Source organism: Alternaria incomplexa (assembly GCF_024043165.1).
Source record: "Alternaria incomplexa strain BMP 0042 chromosome Unknown scaffold_8, whole genome shotgun sequence".
Classification (NCBI taxonomy): domain Eukaryota; kingdom Fungi; phylum Ascomycota; class Dothideomycetes; order Pleosporales; family Pleosporaceae; genus Alternaria; species Alternaria incomplexa.
Window position 1 is genome coordinate 1,178,301 of NW_026249857.1, and position 16,390 is coordinate 1,194,690.

Here is a 16,390-nt window from a genome sequence, read left to right on the forward strand (position 1 = left end):
GAAAGTGTGGAGGAGGGAACAACAATAATGAGAGTATAGGATTAAGTTCATCCTACTCAGCCGCATGAGGCCGAGGCCACGGACTCATGGAAGAGTCTACTGGCAAGCGGGTATGCTATATACACTATTCCAACCCTCTGGTCTTTATCCAAAGAACAATACCACTGTCTCCAACTGAGCTGCCACACAGCCAGCCAAGCCTGCCCCCTTGCATATCCAATCCAACCACACTATACCATACGAACCCAAACCAAACACAACCTACGGTCCAAAAACCGCAGCATCCTTAGTACTCCTATCCGCCTCACTGCTCTGCTTCCCCTCACTCGCGTTGCTACTTCCAGGCTGCGAGTTCAACCCCGCACCCACCTTCAATCCATGCATAGGACCAGGAGGCGCGCCAGACTGCGGACCGGGGTAAGGCGCATGTCTGATTTCCTTGCGTCCATTGGCTTTGTAGAGAAGGAGGACGTCGCCGCCGCCACGCCAGATATGTGCGCGGATACTGGCTAGTGTCATGGTTGGCGGGATTAACTGTTGATGCGAAGATTAGCACAATTCCCTCCACCAATGTCATGTAACAAATGAAATGAAAAACTTACCTGATTATTACAATACAACTCCAAATACTCATCCGGCTTAAGCACGCCGCCGCTCTCCGCCGACTTCTCGAGATCCTCCTTGGTGGGCGCGGGTTCAATGCGCTCAGCCACATAGCCCAGTATCTTGCGTGCGCGCAGCATTCTATTTGCGTTGAGGCGGTTGTTACTGAGAGTCGCGTTAGCGCTGGCGGCGGTTTCGAAGGGAAGGGCAAAGGGAATGTACCCGTCGGATGAGATGGAGGGGAGCGTGTTGTTAAACGGTTCAAGTACGAAGGATACTTTGACGATGTCTTTGGGCGGGAGTTGGTTCTGTGGGGGGTTGCGTTAGTAAAGAGGGGCGTTTTGGGTGTATGGAGTGACGAACTCGTAGTAGGACTTCTGCTAGCCACATTGGTGCGGCTTTTTCGATGAGGTCGGCTTGGGTTCCTAGGGTTCCGACTTTGCCCTCGAACAGATCGGCTACACCGCCGGAGTCGGGGCGGTCCTCCTGAATCAGAATGGTGGTCATAGCAGGTGGTTTTAGTACGGGTGTTTCGTTGGGCAGACTGGGTGCAATCTGCGTGTCCAACTTGGTTGCGCCGGCCGCAAGCTGTTCCTCGTAACCCTGCCGTATCCGTTGAAGAGCGCCGAAGAAGTTATCTTCGATGGTCTTTTCATCCGTCTTGTTGGAGTGTGCATCGCTGTCTTCGGCCTTTTCGTCAATGGCAGGTTTGGCTGGCTCTGGGGCGGCTGTGCCAGTGCTGAACTTCTTCATGCTAAAGCCCATGTTAAACTTCTTACCAAACATGCCTTTGCCCTTCTTAGCTGGCGTGTCGGCCTCGGTAGGTGATTGGACAGTCTCCTCTTTTGAGTCCGCAGAGCCGTCTTTCGAAGCCTCGGTGGCTTTTCCACTTCCGTTGCCGTTAGCAGCAGAGGCAGAACCGAAGTAGTCACCGCCTTCTTGAGTCGAGCTCCGTTGGGTTTGCGTCTTCTCCAATTGTGCGCCCTCTTCCTTGGTAGGTGTCAAGGGGTTGGTAGTAGAGTTGCGTCCTGCACTCATAGGTGCTGCCATGGGTGTGGCTAGACCAATAGCCAGACCTGGTGTATGTGGTAGACGCATTCCGTCGGCTCTGATAGTCGAGCCTGAAGCAGGCCCTGAAGTCGCATCTGTCCATCCGTTGATGTTCATGTTCGGTAGCTCGATGTTTGTCGGGCGACCCGGCTGGGGTTGTTCTTCCTTCTGTTTGAGCAGCTCTGCACGCAGGACCTCATCACGCTTGATTTCCTCGTCGATGAGGTTCGAGAAGAGGTATCGTAATATCCATTTGCCAAGGTTTATGCGATGGTCTTCCCGGAAGTCAATCTGCTCCTCCAGCTCCAGCTCGTCTGCATATGTCTCGGCATCGAAGCAGTAGTTCTCTTCGAGCATACACGTCAAGGTCCCTATCCTTGTATCGACAGCGCACCAATGGGCGACGGTGTCCACGGTGTTAACTTCTGGCACCACGTCCTCCATGTGCTTCTTGCCGTATGACTTGATCGGTGCGCATTGCAGTAGATCCCATAGAACCACCTCTCCCGCAGTGTCGAGAGTGAGGACTCTTCGCCGATCGTTGAGCAAATGATGCTTTATGAGACCGTTCTGGCCTTCGATTGTAAAGTCTGGTAGTGCCCGGACAGTCCCCACAGCACTGTGTTCGGGAGCCGCTAGTACTTCGGAGGGTTTGCGCGTGCTGGCTAGAGTTGAGGTGTCGGCATCCTTGGTCGCAAGCGCTTGCGGGAATGGCGCAGTATTGGACATGCGCAGTAATGACTTGAGCGGAATCTTGGACGTTTCGTTCTTCGGAGGGCTGCCAGCGGGAGGCGAAGGAATGCGCGATCGCATAGTCGACACGCTGTTCCTATGCCACTTGTAGGATTCTGGAAGCTCGACCTCGGCCGCGGTTTCGACGTCGTTCCACCGGTTGATGCTCGAGCTGGAGGTGGCAGTCCAGATATAGTCGCCAGCTGCGACAACCTTGTTCACGCCCTCGTGCTCCTGACACACTGCTAGCGAGAGTCCTTCGTCCATCTCGGCGCAGTTGCGCACATCACTCTTAGCGACTATGCCAGAGCGGTCGGAAGAGTAGAAGACATCGAGTTCGGGCGAGTCGGAGTGCAGAGACCAGACGCTGTCGTTGTGCATAGTAAGCGTGTACATGCAGCGGCCTGCCGTCATGGACCACACCTTGACCGTCTGATCGGACGAGCCCGTCAGGATCATGTCGCCGTCCTGCGCCAGGAGGATATCGCGCACATTGTCCGTGTGACCGACAAATTTGGTGATGCGCTTGCCCGACCTTGCGTCCCACACACGGACGATGCTCTCTGGCCCGCCACTAGCGATGAGATTGGGTGTTGCTGCCAGGGCGTATACAGAGCCCTTGGCGGTGTTCTCATCCTCGCCGACTGCAATCTCCAGCTTCTTGCCCGCGCCATTGAGGTCCCACAGGCTGATCTTGCGGTCCAGGCCGCCCGAAGCTACCCAGTTCTCGTTGCCGCCCGGCGATGCGACGCGCTTGACGTAGTCGGTGTGCAGGCCAATAGTCTGCGGGGGCAGCTTGTCGGTGGCAGCGGGTCGCCATACCTTGACGGTGATGTCGGAGGAGGCGGAGACGAGGGCGTCGTTGTTCTGGGCGAGGACGATGTCGTTGATCCAGTGGGTGTGGGCCTGGACCTGGTTGCGGAACTGCGTGGGCGGGGGCTTGGAGTCGGTCGTGTTGGAGTCGGCGAAGGGGTCGTCGTCGTCTTGGGTGGAGTGGTCGAGGTCGAGATGCAGGTCCCAGGCGCAGATTACGCCATCACGGCCGCCCGAGTAGAGGATCGAGTTCTGGGGGTCGACGGCCAAGCCATTGACTCCCAGCCTGTGGCCGCCCGCCGAGTTGGCCAGTGGCAGCACTGCGCGCCCAGGTCAGCTCCAGCTCCAGCTCAGCTTGTCGCGACGGTGCATGCAGCAGCCGACACTTACCGTACGAGATACGCTTCCGCGCGTTGCGTCCCATGCCCCAAGATTAGCCCTGCGCGGACATGCGGGCGGTGAATAAGTGTGTTGGTAGATACACCTGCTACGGGGCTATGTTATAATGTTATGGGGTTGAGGGCGGCTTGGTAGGAGGATTCCAGGCGGGCTCATGTCCCCTGCCCGGTGCATCATAGTCGACCACTGCAACCCGCGCCGCCCGGGATTCTTACCAGGGCTGGGCCATCAGGCGCGGAGAAGGCTGCAAGTGCCTGCGCTCGTTCCCAGCCGCGCCCGCTGCTTTCTGGAGAGGAATGGATACGTCACCGCCGGGCTCATGATGATTTTTATGCGAGGGTCTGACTACTGGAGAAATTCAACGGCCAGCTGCAAAGACATCTGCACGCTCTACCGTCCCAGCTGGCTTCCCGGCAACGTGGGCGCAGGCTGCGGGGTCTGACAGCCCACGAGCCGGGCGTTCGCATTCGCTCTACGGCTCTTCGGGCGGCTAGCCGGCTATCCACCGACCTGGTACGCCCTGCATTCTCATCTCTACAATGTACTTCCACAACACAACTACTTCTCCACGCTCTTCGCTGGCCGAACCATGCACCCATGCCAGTCCTTTCCCTCTCCTCCCCACGGCATCCGATCCCACTCAAGCGCCTTGACCAGCACAAAACCCCTCCTCTCATACACAGGCCTCCCGGTCATCGTGGAATCCAAATATGTGACCAGCCCCTCTTCATCCGCCTTCTGCATCCCCCAGTCCAGCATCATTTTCGCAGCTCCGCGACCCTGATGATCCGGATGCGTAGCCAGTGAATTCAGCATAAAGTACGGCGTCGATGGGCCCATGATGGAAGATTGAGCGGCTCGTAGAGGGCCAAGCAACGAGCCCAGAGCTTCGAGACGCAATTCTGGTGGGAGGAAACCGGGAGTGTCATCTGCTTTCTCCACTGCCACGGAAGGTGCTTCGTTGTTCTCATCTTCCTTGATCGCTGAGACGTTATGCATACTCCATACTGACACCGCGATCGTGCGCCCACCATTGCTAGGTGGGTCGTCAGAACTAGGCTCAAGATCTGTGTCGATGACTTTCCAGTGCCATGCATTTGGCTTCTTGATCTCGCGCTTGCGGTCTTCAGCCACACCGCGTATGGATGTTTCGCTGATGGGGCCGGTGTGTAGGAGGTCGTGCGTCGGACCGTAGTAGGCGATTGCGCGTACGCGTGTCCAGGACAAACTATCTTCCTCGGTCATCGGATGCAGTTGGAGTGGCATGGTTGTGAGGTAGTGGTTATCCAGCGGTACGATTAGCGTCGGTCGTATTCAGTCACGGAGGGTTCACAAAGGATGCGACATTTTCTACAATACAGAACAACATCTTATCATTACCTGGACGCCGTAATAGATGGCTCAGAGCATCAATGTAACTGAAGGCGTCCAGTGACATGCATTCTCACCACAGCACGATGCAGGAAGGAGCTATCGCGATGACGTAGATGCGTACCTACCTTCCGAATCGAGAAGCAGTGCTGACATGATACAGTCGAAAGCACTCAGAGGCCAATATGGGATTTTATATGCAACGTCATCTCAAACATGTAGGAAGGAGGCACCGTTGAACCCCTCCAGGGTGCAGCTGCAGATAGGTGGGGTAGAAAGGTAACCCCGCTATCCCACCTGGGCAGTTCCCTGAACAGCAACCGTGGACTCATGAAGAGCTCACAACAATCACTCACTAAAACCGCAGCCTCCTTAACAGAACTCCAAAGTTTTAACCAGATGCCAGGTTCTGAGCAAGTTCAGTGGAAATCGTTCTGTTCAACCAACATTTTCGAAGATGGACGATTTAACCGCCACTGCTCTACCGAGTCTTCACCACCTGCATGCACAAACGACGAGCATTCATCCTTCAAGCACACCCAAGGACGCCCATTGGCCACATGAACCCCGTTCGTACCACCGGTATGAAGCCCGTCGATATATTCTACAACTAATATGTGCAAGTATGCGCTGGCTTGACATTATATACAAATCTCGCATACTGCGCCGTACACATACATGAACAGAACTGCCTGTTCCTTCCTTCCACCCATATCTACATGTTCACCTAGCTTCTCTTTTCCCTTACAAACTATCTTCTCTTCCTCGTCACACACCCACTATTTCCATCACATACAGTCCCGTCCATATCCAATACCTTCTCTTTACTTCCACGCATCTTCCCCTCGTCGATCTCCTCAACCCCCAAATATACCAACCATGCATCCACACACTCTCCTCCCCCTCATCGCCCTCTCAACACTCGTCAACAGCCTGCCCACCCCCCAGTCTACAGCCTTCCAAGTAGCAGCGCCCGACTACGCAGGATACGTATTGACCCCAGCTTCTACACTCGACGTCACCGGCAGATGTGGGCCGAACTTTGGAGCAACCGTTCGTTACGTTGTCATAAAAGGAGGATATAGATGTCGGTTTTATCGGTACGTTGATCTCATGCTGTTGCGCTATCACAGCTCATGTTGGGGTATGATGTGAGGAGTGGTGTTTGGACTTGTGTGTGCTGACTGAAATGTGTGACAGCGATAATGATTGTAGAGGACAGATTGGCGGGTTTGATGGGCTGCCGGCGCCTGGTGGGCAGCTTTATCAAGATGCGAGGTCGGCGACCTGCTGGCATGGGTAAGGTTGGAGGTTTTGGGGATGGGGTGGGATGTGGGATTCGATCAACCAGATGCATCCGACCCGTTCGAAGACGCGGCACGTCGAGACACATTTGACTAATATATGCACGCATGCGCTGGCTGGATTATTCATATAAAATGGAGTAGACTGTGCCGTATTCATACATAGGCAGAACTGTTTAGTCTATCCTTTTATTAGGGTCTAATATACAGCTTAGCCTCTGCTTCCCAGCTTTCTTCCATATAAACCATCTTCTCATCTCGTCAAATATCTACTACACGTCCATCACACAGAGCCTCTTCCATACTCTATAGCTCTCCCGGTTGCCTTCACGCATCTTCCTTCCCTCTTCAACATCCTTACCAAACACACAAATCAACCATGCATCTATCCGCCCTCCCACTCCTCTCCCTCATCGCCCTCCCAATGACCGCCAACGGTCTGCCCACCATTCAAAGCACAACCGCACAGCTGGCGGATGACGTAGCAGGCCTTTACGCAGCCAGCCCTTTCTATGCTGCTCTCTATGTCAACGGCGGATGTTCGCCCAACTTTGGTAAAACTGTTACGCTCGTCAGGATATATGATGGGTATAGGTGTCGATTCTTTCGGTATGTTATGCCGCACTATTATTTCCAAGTGGGGTTCTAACAAGTTTCTCAACAGCGAGGATAACTGCAAAGGACGGATCGGTGGGGTTGAAGGGTTGGCGTCTCCGGGAGGGGATCTTTATCAGCCTGCTAGATCGGCGACGTGCTGGAGAGGGTAGTTTGGATGTTTTGGGGTTGAACTAGGGCATAGGGTTCAATGAAATACATCTATTGGCAAACACAGAGTAGCCTTCATGGTATTTCGAATAGCTGTGAAAGAGGTCTTAAGCGCAAAAATGAGCAAACCCGAATGCATGAGCACTTGAGTGTTAAGTCGTCTATGCTGTTGCTCGCTGCAACAATTCGGATTAAACTCGTCGCCTTATTGCTCATACCTCACGATAGCAGCAAGCACGTACTAAACAAATGTAAAGCCTCTGTTTTCTCGTAACCTTCGCGTCTCCACGCTCACGTTTCGCGCACTAACGTTATCAAGTGGATCACATCCACGCCGCGCCCCAAACTCCCATACCTACTTTTCAAACCAGTCCAAGTACATCCGCAATACAGCGCACGCCCATCTAACCCTACGGAGATACCACATGCGATTCATGACTGTCTCCCACACCTTCCCTCCTCCTTCCTATCGCGGTATCTCAACGCCCAACACGGTCCATCCGCAACCCGAAAAGAAAACCACAAACCTATCAAATCGCCCATCCATCATCTTACTTCTTCACACATCAAGCCACATTCCACATCTGGAATCAACACTTCACCTCCAAACTGCCCTTTCGGGAACACTTTCGAAAACATACTTTGGTACGCGCTTTGGCACCGCAGCATGGACACAACGCGGTCCATGATCTGACCCCGAAAAACCAAATCCAACCCCCAAAACAAATTCAAATGTTTCCAAGCTCCAAACTCTCGCAGGTGGGACGCCTGAACTACATTCTACGGTTGTAATGTCGTATTGCCTAATTGGGGCTGTTTTGTGTGTCGAAAGTAAAGTTTGATGGTACTTGCAACGTCTGGAAGGGTCTTCAGCCTTGTCTTAGTGCGGAGGCGAGTAATTCTCCTCAAGCCTTCTGGAATCTATGGAGATGGGGAACTTCCTGTTTCGGTAGTTCGATTGTTTGGTAGGGGGCGTGGGGAGTGAAGTATTTGGGATTATAGACGGTTCCAAGGTTCGGAGTGTTTGCGCGGGATGGGAGGGAGAGGTCTCTGGGGATAGAACAGAATGCCGGATGCGCTGTGTCCATCATCTCCGTATTCTGTATGCTGGAACGCCCTGGACATGGATGCGCGACGTCGATTTTGCTAGTCCTCTGTATTCGTGGGAAAGCCTGGCATGGCTTGTATACGCTGTCGTCAATCCAAATACTTCTTACTCTTCATTCAGCATTCGTTCACGTCGCGTGACATCTTTGACCCAGACTCCGTGTCCAGCCCCCTTTGCTTTTTCGGCGACGTGTCCAGTCGCCCGCCGTCATCCACACCTTTCCAAGCTTCCTTCATTCTTTCCCATCTCGGCATCTATGACTGCCTCGCTACCAAACTCCTCCAACCCCTTAACCAGACCTTCTTGCTTCCAGACCCGGCTGTTCGATCCAAGGCCGTCTTCTTCTGGTTCGTGGATCTTTTCCCGATAGCGGGATCTACCATCATCGATGGGTTTCCTGTTTCCTTTCCTCTTGCGGTAGATTCTGACCGTTGGATGGGCGGTGGCTAGGCGGGATGGGGGATGGGCGGGGAGAGGGTACCACGGGCCGGAGTCTGGCAGCCGTTGACTGGAATCGATGGTTTATGGTGGGCTTTCCTGTTTGGGAAGTGTGCGGGAGGCGCTGACTTTGGGAGCTGTATGTGCGGTAGTTGTTAGATTGAGCGATACGAGGTTTACTACCGGAGATGGAGTCAAGCCCTGAAGGCGTATATGATGGTCGCCTCGCACACGGATTATCGGCGTGTCCTTATTACTCAAGATGCTGCAGTTGCTTGATGACTCCAGGGCTGTGTTCCGTGGGGTGCCGAAGCACGATGCGCGAGCCTCGTGGTGTTGCGAGCCATTGGGAAGCGAAGGTAGCTACGCGTCCACGGTCGCAGCAACATAGCTAGACAGCTAGGTAGATTTCGCTAAAGAACATGGAGATGCGGAGTAACAGCTGCATGCCACATCTTCCATACATCCAGGTGCTCAGCCTCGAACGCCGTCGCACTCTACACAATCTCACCCGCCCTACCCCAACATCACCAATAGACGATGACCACTTTCTCCGATGCCACGAAAGCAGTAACACGCATGGGAAACAAGTAAACCCGATTTCCCAAACAAGCGTGTCGCCATGTGCCGCGGTATCCATGTTAGCCCAGCAATGACGTAGCGAGTGCGCGGATGCTTGCGCAAATCCCGCCAGGAACATCGCTATTGCATCACCGCGACCCACGTCCCAACCCTTCCTCTCAGTCCTTTCACGAAACAACATTTTTGCCTGCAACTCCTCTCTATAACGCATCGAGAAACGAACGAAATACCTCAATTGACATCACGAGACCTCTTTCAATATGGATGTAAGTGTGGAGTTGTTGTAGGGACGGTTGATGGCCGGGGGTGTTTGCGTAATGGACGAATGCTGATGATGAGGATTAGGTCTACTACTTCTACTCCTACGGCACTGCCGCATGGCTGGGTAAGCTCTATATCCTTCCACGAGGACACCGTGCAGCTTGCTAATACAAACACAGCGACCCAAGCCGCGCCTCTGATCGCGTCCCCCACAATGATAGTAGCATTGTTGTCCCCCGAAGTCCGCGAAGCTTCCAGTACGTATATACTGAAAGCCAGGAAACATGGCATGCGATGATGTACTAACAAGAATGATCAGCTCTCGAAGTCTACTTCTCCCGCACCCTGGGCCTTTCGCTCATCGCCCTGGGTATCCTAACCGTCCTCCTCACGGGGTCTGTTCCATTGTCTAGTCGACTCTCTGAAGGTACTTTCCCCTCTTCATTTCCCTTCCATCTGCACACCAAACTAACACCACCACAGGCGCCACAACCAACGAGGAAGACCCGAAAGCCCCCTACGCCCTCCCCACGCTCACCGTAACCGCCATGTTCCACTCCGCCCTCGCCTTCTACGGCTACGCCATGTGGACGCGCACCGGCGTCATGGCCTTCAGCTTGGGCACACTAGGTTCCGGTTTCCTGGCCATAGTGGCACTGTGGTGCATCTTGTTTGCGAGCAGCAATGGACGGATCAGCAGGAAGACTGGGGCGGATAAGAGGACGTCTGGTTTCCCGTTCAAGAACGCTGAGGCGGAGAAGAAGAAGGGTAGGTAGATCATTACTTGCAATCATGGAGCCTTTGCTGGCTTCGAGGGGTCATAAGGCATGCTGCGGGTGGGCGGATGGGGCATGGAAGCCATGTCTGCAACGGCGAAGAGGCATACAATGATAGTCATGCGGGAGCAAGGCATGGAAAACTGGCATTGGGAAATTGTCAGACGGATTATTGGGATGGAAGCTGTATACTATGGAAGCATTGAATCAATTGGTATCTTTAAACCTTGAATGTACCCAAAGACCCGTGAACACCCAGGTTTCTATCCCATAGTAATACACAAGCACTATCGAAAAACAAGAGGGCATGGCGCCGACATCTCCCTCAACACCAGAACTTCGCGCTTGTCCACCGCCTCGTCGCCGCCGCGCTCTATCATACCAGCACCTCTGCCACTCACCCATGAGCATAACGCCTCCTGGCCGGGCCCTTGTAATTCAACTGCTCCTCCACCGCGTGACAGCGGTCACGCCAATGAACGCACTCCGCATCCAACCACGCAACACGATCCACCAGACCTAGATATTCCAGCGAAGCCTGCGACATAGGAATTTGACGCAGGCGCAGCGCTTCCAACCTACGATGATGTATACGCTGCTGCAACTGCAGAGCCATATCCCTCTCCGCGGGATTCAAATATTCCAGTCCAGGCTACAGAACGGATACCTGAGGCTGGGGCTCTTCGATAGGTTGGATATGCGCGGGAGGCGGCCTAGGCTGAACCGCTTCCTCCTTAATCCGCGGTTGTTGCTGAGTGTCGTCGCGCCACCACGGCAATTTGCCTTCTCGGGGTAAGATGGGCAGGGCCTTCGCGGGCTGGATGTCGTTTTCAACGGATTGCCAGCCTTCCATGTCGTCGGGCATGCCTTGATCGACGCGGCGCCGTCGCTCGGTTGCGGCTTGTGCTTCCATGTAGTTCTCGAAGAGGAGTTCTTTGGCTTGCCATTCTTCCTGGCGGGTGTGTTCGAGCTCCTCGGCTTCGGCGCGCAGTTGTTCGCCTTCTTGCGTTGCCCAGAGGAGTTGGCGGCGCAGGAGTTGGAAGAGTTCGGGGGCGGGTCGCTGGAGCTCTTCGGGTGTGAATTCGATGTCCGATGGGAATTGGACGAGCGGTGGGGCGGAGGGGTTGGCGAGGTCTTGCAGGTAGATGACGTTGTTGTGGGCGTAGTCGGCGTCGGGTGCGGGTGCGGGTGCGGGTGCGTTGGACGGGATCGTCGCGCTGTTTGGGGGGTGCGAATGTGAGGAGGGAGACCCGGGTGTGGAGCCTTTGTCGTGGGGCAGCTTCTTGGCTTCGTTGTTGAGGACGAGCTTGAGGCGCTGCTTGTTGTTTGTGGGGTTGGAGGAGTGGTGCTTGGGGACAGGGTCCGAGGGGCGCAGTGCTTCGGTCTCGTGGACGGTTCTCATATGCTTCGCCAGCGCGTCGGAGCGGGTGAAGGAGCGGTCGCATTCTAAGGGACTTAGTATGACAGATGCTATCGAGATTGGTCTGGCGACTTACCTGGAAGGGTGCAGTAGAATGGCTTCTCCCTCGTGTGGGAGCGCATATGTGCCCTCAGCGCATAGCCACTAGCGTGTGGTATGCCTTTCCTTGTGCAGTCGCTCCACTCGCAACTATACTTCTTCTGCCGTGTACCGATATGGTCTTCATGAAGATGTTCGACGAGGTTATCCATGTTCTGCAGGTCACCCGCCGTGCAGCCGTCCCATTTGCAGACAGTGACCTGTTCCTGGCCATAGTCGTCGTCTTGCGACATGCCCGGGTGGTGGTGTGGCGACGCGGGCACAGAGCCATCTGTGTCTTCCGACAGCTCGTCCTCTTCCTCGGGCGGCATGGTATTAATATGGGGTGGTGAGGATGGCGCGCGGATATTCAGGCGTGGTCGCTTGTTGGGGCGCTGGTCGTGGTCAGGAGTGGCTTCGTAGCTGGCATGGCGGCCTCCTTTGATGTCCTCGGGAAAATCGTCGCTGCCGTACTCGGAAAGTTCTGAAGGCGATTCCATGGCGGCGATTGATGTGGATGTGAATGTAGCGGTGGGCGCGTTTGGAGAGCGTGACGATAGCTGTACGGCGCGTTCGACGTCTAGCCCGAGGTGCAGGGACCACCCGTTTAGCTCGATATTTTTGGGCAGCTTACTTACTTCCTCTTCCTTCCTCCTCGTCTTGTGATCACTCGATTGTAATCACACCAAGCTGTACTTTGGTCAGTTGGCTATGCGACGGCGCTCATTCGTCGGGCGAATGTCCATTTGGACGTCTCCATTCTTTACCACGGTAACGAGGCTGGGTGCGATATGACTTTGCTCTACCTCCCTCCAACACCACGCAAACGGCTATAGGTAAGTTCTTCCACCGTCTCCTTCATCTCATCACTATGATGATCTATTCCAGAGTTCTGCAATTCCAAAGAGTCGCTTCACGGCGGCTCAAATGCGGATTAGCTCTACACTACAATTCTTTCTGATCTGCAATTCTATACACAATCTTAAGCTTGCTATATTACAGCTACAGTGCTAACAAGCTTCAGACTAGATTCTTAGTTGTCTATGCGAACAGCAATGCCGACTGCGACTCATGGTACCTTCCTCCAATCGGCGGGAACTTCTTCAGCATCTCGTCCAGCGCCTTCATGTCCTCGTCGTTGAGTTTCGCCGGCTTCATATTCTCCTCGATCCTCTCCGACGTCGTAGCACCAGGAATTGGGATGATAGTTGGCATACCCTTGGCACCGCTCTGCGCGAGAACCCAGCCGATGGCAATCTGAGCTGGTGTGGCTCCCTTGGCCTTCGCCATATCCTCAACAGCGTGGAGCAACTTGATGTTCTCGTCAAATACGTCAGGCTGGAATCTGGGCATGTGCTGAAGCATCGAGTCGGGCTCGATGTCGCTGTACTTCTTGTACTTGCCAGTCTGCAATGCATTAGCGGTAGGTCGTTGACTGAGAAGAGTCGCGCTTACCAGGAATCCGCGTCCAAGAGGAGAGTACGCGACGATGGGAATACCGAGCTCTGCGCACGTCGCCGCGACACCATTCTCCAGAATGTCAGTCGCCCAGAGCGAGAACTCGACCTCAACGGCCGAGATGGGGTGCACGGCATGCGCCTTGCGGATGGACTGCGCACCAACCTCTGACAGGCTGATACCTCCGAGTTTGCCTTCCTTGACATACTCTGCGATGTAGCCGACAGTGTCTGCGATGGGTGTCTTGGGGTCGACTCTGGCGCACTCGAACAGATCGAGGCTCTTCTTACCATCCAGCACCTTCAAGCACTCGTCGATGCTACGCCTGACGTTCTCCCGACTGCCATCGGGCGCCATCTCACCCTTCTTGAGACCACCCTTGATAGACAAAACGACCTTCTCTGCGTCGCCGGGGTACTTGGTGAAATACTCGTTGAGCAGGTGTAGAGAGTTGCGCTCCGGCGATCCGTAGAGCTCGCCGCCGTTCCAGTTGTTCGCGCCGAGTGAGAGTGCTGTGCGCATGGCTTCGTAGCTTTGTTCGGCTGGTGGTGGGTTCTTGCGCCATGTCAGACCTGTGATGTATTAGCGAAGCGATTGCGAAGTAGGTAATGATGCATACCCATGAGGCCGTAGCCAACAGGGCCTACAGTCTTTCCGACAAGTTCAGGCATCTTCGGTGCTTCTTTAGAGTTTTGAGACTGGTGGTGGGGTAGATAGAAATCCGGCAAATTTATCACTCTAGTACCTCAATGGATTGTGTCGCTGTTGATATCGTGTAATGTCCTGTCCACCGTACTGCCACCGAGTCTTTATATCGAACCGACGGTCTTCTCGGGCCCGAAGTCATTTTTATGTAACTGGATGTTGATGACGCGGGCTCCACATTCTACCTGCATCTGCCGGGTCCATTGAGATCTTAACTCCGGCCAGCCAATCAGGCCCGGGTGTGGCGGAAGAGAATGGACTTTACCATGATAGCTCCAGTGGAATGTTCGCGCGGTGTATGCTATTTAGGGGGATTTGAGGATGCAAAGGAGGGCGAGTTGGTAAGCTGGAGTTACGAGATGGCATCGGGACGGAAGGCGGATGAGCTGCGAGTTGCTTGTGGTGGTACATGGATAGCAGTGCGAAGAACTGGAAAGGGCGTTTGTGGTAGCTTTTGAATGGACATTTGCATGTGTAATAGCGCATGTACATTTGGAGCGAAGTTTGAATACTTTCTTTCGAATACACCCTTGAAAAGACGATTTTTCTCACATAACCCATCCACCTCTAGAACGCTATACTACAACACAAATACAATACCAAGTTAACCAACCCATCCCATCATCCCTTAGCACAAATTCCACTCCCAACGCTCTCACTTCATCTTCTTCCCCTCAACCCCGCTTCTCTCAACCCCATCCAAATCCCTCAACACCTCCCTAACCGGCCAAACAAACCCCTCCTCCACCCTCCCCGTCTTCCCCTCTTCAATCGTAACAAGATACTCCACAAGCGCCATACCCACATACGCGCCAATCGCCGTAAAAATATGCCACCACCCATGCAATTCGAACAAGAAACCCCATGGCAGACCAACCCATCTCTTGAAGACTGTAACGTAGTAACACGCGTGGAAATCAATGTTCCACAAGAAGTATCCGAACAGGCCGGTGGAAATACCAAACGTAGCCATCCTCCCGAGTTTTTTACGGGCTTCTTCAGACGTGATTTGCACTTTAATAAGAGCGCGCGTGTACTTACTCACCAAGAAAATCATGACCGCAAACGCAATCTCATGCAGAATAATTTCGTCGGCCCAGACGTGGTACACGGATACTGGAATCAGACTTCCTAGGATGTACGCCGTGTACTTCCTCCTCTCATTCACCGTAGTTTTGAAACACAGCAGCTGGTGCAAGATGGCGCCGACGGCCAGGAACATGGATAGGTCGTCGCCCATTTGCGAATGGTATTTTAGTGTTGCGTGGAACCAGGCGCTGAGGAGGCCGACGGAGATTAGTCCCCAGTAGGGGAAGGCGAGGGTGGAGATGAGGCCGCCGGTTGGTTTGGGGGCGACGCGGCGGAGGCCGTGGAGGCCGTAGATTACTGGGGGGAGGGTGAGTTTGGGGAAGAGAGGGGATGGAGATGGGGATAGGCGGACCGTAGGTTATGTTTGTGAGGGTGTTTATGAATTCGCCGATGTAGGGTGTTATTATGTAGTCCTGAACTTAAATTAACTTCCAAGATACATATTGTTCCTCTGTCTGATCTCGCGTACCTCCTCACAGAAACTACCCCAAGTCAGCCATGTCCAATTCATCATGCATGCAACTCACTTGTGATTCGACGTCTTTGGCTCCCACGCCCCGACGATGTATTCGTTGGGACTGGGGTAATCCCATCGCCACTGCATTTTCAATTGCGAAGGCTGTGAGCAGGAGAGTTGGTGTTGTTTTCTGATGTTTTGGGGTACGAGGTGACGTTGTTGTTTCCAAGGTTCTCTGGTTTTCTACTTGCAGCAGGAGGGTTCGCGCTTTGACCCCTGATCGCGGTTCCACTTTGCACGCTACGAAGAAACTATACGAAGACGCGTCGAAAAGCAAACAGACACGAGGAGAATACAGCAGTAGACCTCCTTTGAGAATACGGATTGAAAGTTGAGTTGCGAAATAGTTGTGACGTTGGACTGCAAAATTTTCTAAGCACGGCAAACTTACAGGGCAATTAAATCCTCCTTCTTCATACAACGTTAGAAACATGCCTTAAAACAGTTCTAGGAGTTGAAGACGTGATTGTAAGAGTGTTTTAGGCGCGGGCTATGTCTTGCTGAGTAGATAATCAAGGTCCTTGTGCGGCAGACCTCAAGGCAAAAAAAATCGGTCCTTGCACGTACGCGTAGCAGTGTCTTGCTATGACTGCCGGAAGTGCAAAAAATGGGTCTTACCGCGACTCGAACGCGGGGCCTCTCGCAAGCTATGCTTGGGTTTGCAAGTATCCGAAGATGCTTTCCCTAAGCTGTAGAAGTTAGTATATGCCTTACATGCACTTCGTGAAGTCAGAACTTACCGAGAATCATACCACTAGACCTGGTATTTGTTAGATGGTGTTTATGGAACAGGTCGTGTGACCACCTGGGTACTCACCATAAGACCGAGCCAACTGCTGTGAAGCTGTTGTTCTTGTTGATGGAGAAATGTCAAATTATTGAAGACATGTCCTTATTGACACCGACCGCAATTCTGATCAC

The 16,390-nt window shown here is 53.6% G+C and overlaps 6 protein-coding genes across 6 annotated transcripts; 1 reads left to right on the plus strand and 5 right to left on the minus strand.

Moving 5' to 3' along the window:
* Positions 1–261: 261 nt before the first annotated feature.
* Positions 262–3,622, minus strand: J4E90_006187 (uncharacterized protein; the record flags this gene model as incomplete). The annotated part of the gene is made up of 5 exons (XM_051435736.1): positions 262–534; positions 603–768; positions 826–911; positions 967–3,518; positions 3,589–3,622. The coding sequence occupies 5 exons, from the start codon at positions 3,620–3,622 to the stop codon at positions 262–264; spliced, it is 3,111 nt and encodes a 1,036-aa protein (XP_051290594.1).
* A 533-nt stretch (positions 3,623–4,155) lies between these two features.
* On the minus strand, positions 4,156–4,863 carry J4E90_006188 (uncharacterized protein; the record flags this gene model as incomplete). Its single annotated transcript, XM_051435737.1, has 1 exon — positions 4,156–4,863. The coding sequence occupies one exon, from the start codon at positions 4,861–4,863 to the stop codon at positions 4,156–4,158; it is 708 nt and encodes a 235-aa protein (XP_051290595.1).
* A 4,562-nt stretch (positions 4,864–9,425) lies between these two features.
* On the plus strand, positions 9,426–10,202 carry J4E90_006189 (uncharacterized protein; the record flags this gene model as incomplete). Its single annotated transcript, XM_051435738.1, has 5 exons — positions 9,426–9,431; positions 9,511–9,550; positions 9,606–9,683; positions 9,746–9,853; positions 9,910–10,202. 5 exons carry the CDS (start codon positions 9,426–9,428, stop codon positions 10,200–10,202), a joined length of 525 nt encoding a protein of 174 aa, XP_051290596.1.
* A 652-nt stretch (positions 10,203–10,854) lies between these two features.
* Positions 10,855–12,200, minus strand: J4E90_006190 (uncharacterized protein; the record flags this gene model as incomplete). Its single annotated transcript, XM_051435739.1, has 2 exons — positions 10,855–11,648; positions 11,699–12,200. The coding sequence occupies 2 exons, from the start codon at positions 12,198–12,200 to the stop codon at positions 10,855–10,857; spliced, it is 1,296 nt and encodes a 431-aa protein (XP_051290597.1).
* Positions 12,201–12,741: 541 nt separating this feature from the next.
* J4E90_006191 (uncharacterized protein) lies at positions 12,742–13,829 on the minus strand (the record flags this gene model as incomplete). The annotated part of the gene is made up of 2 exons (XM_051435740.1): positions 12,742–13,730; positions 13,778–13,829. The coding sequence occupies 2 exons, from the start codon at positions 13,827–13,829 to the stop codon at positions 12,742–12,744; spliced, it is 1,041 nt and encodes a 346-aa protein (XP_051290598.1).
* Positions 13,830–14,518: 689 nt separating this feature from the next.
* J4E90_006192 (uncharacterized protein) lies at positions 14,519–15,556 on the minus strand (the record flags this gene model as incomplete). Its single annotated transcript, XM_051435741.1, has 4 exons — positions 14,519–15,249; positions 15,305–15,365; positions 15,422–15,434; positions 15,480–15,556. 4 exons carry the CDS (start codon positions 15,554–15,556, stop codon positions 14,519–14,521), a joined length of 882 nt encoding a protein of 293 aa, XP_051290599.1.
* Between the last annotated feature and the right edge of the window lie 834 nt (positions 15,557–16,390).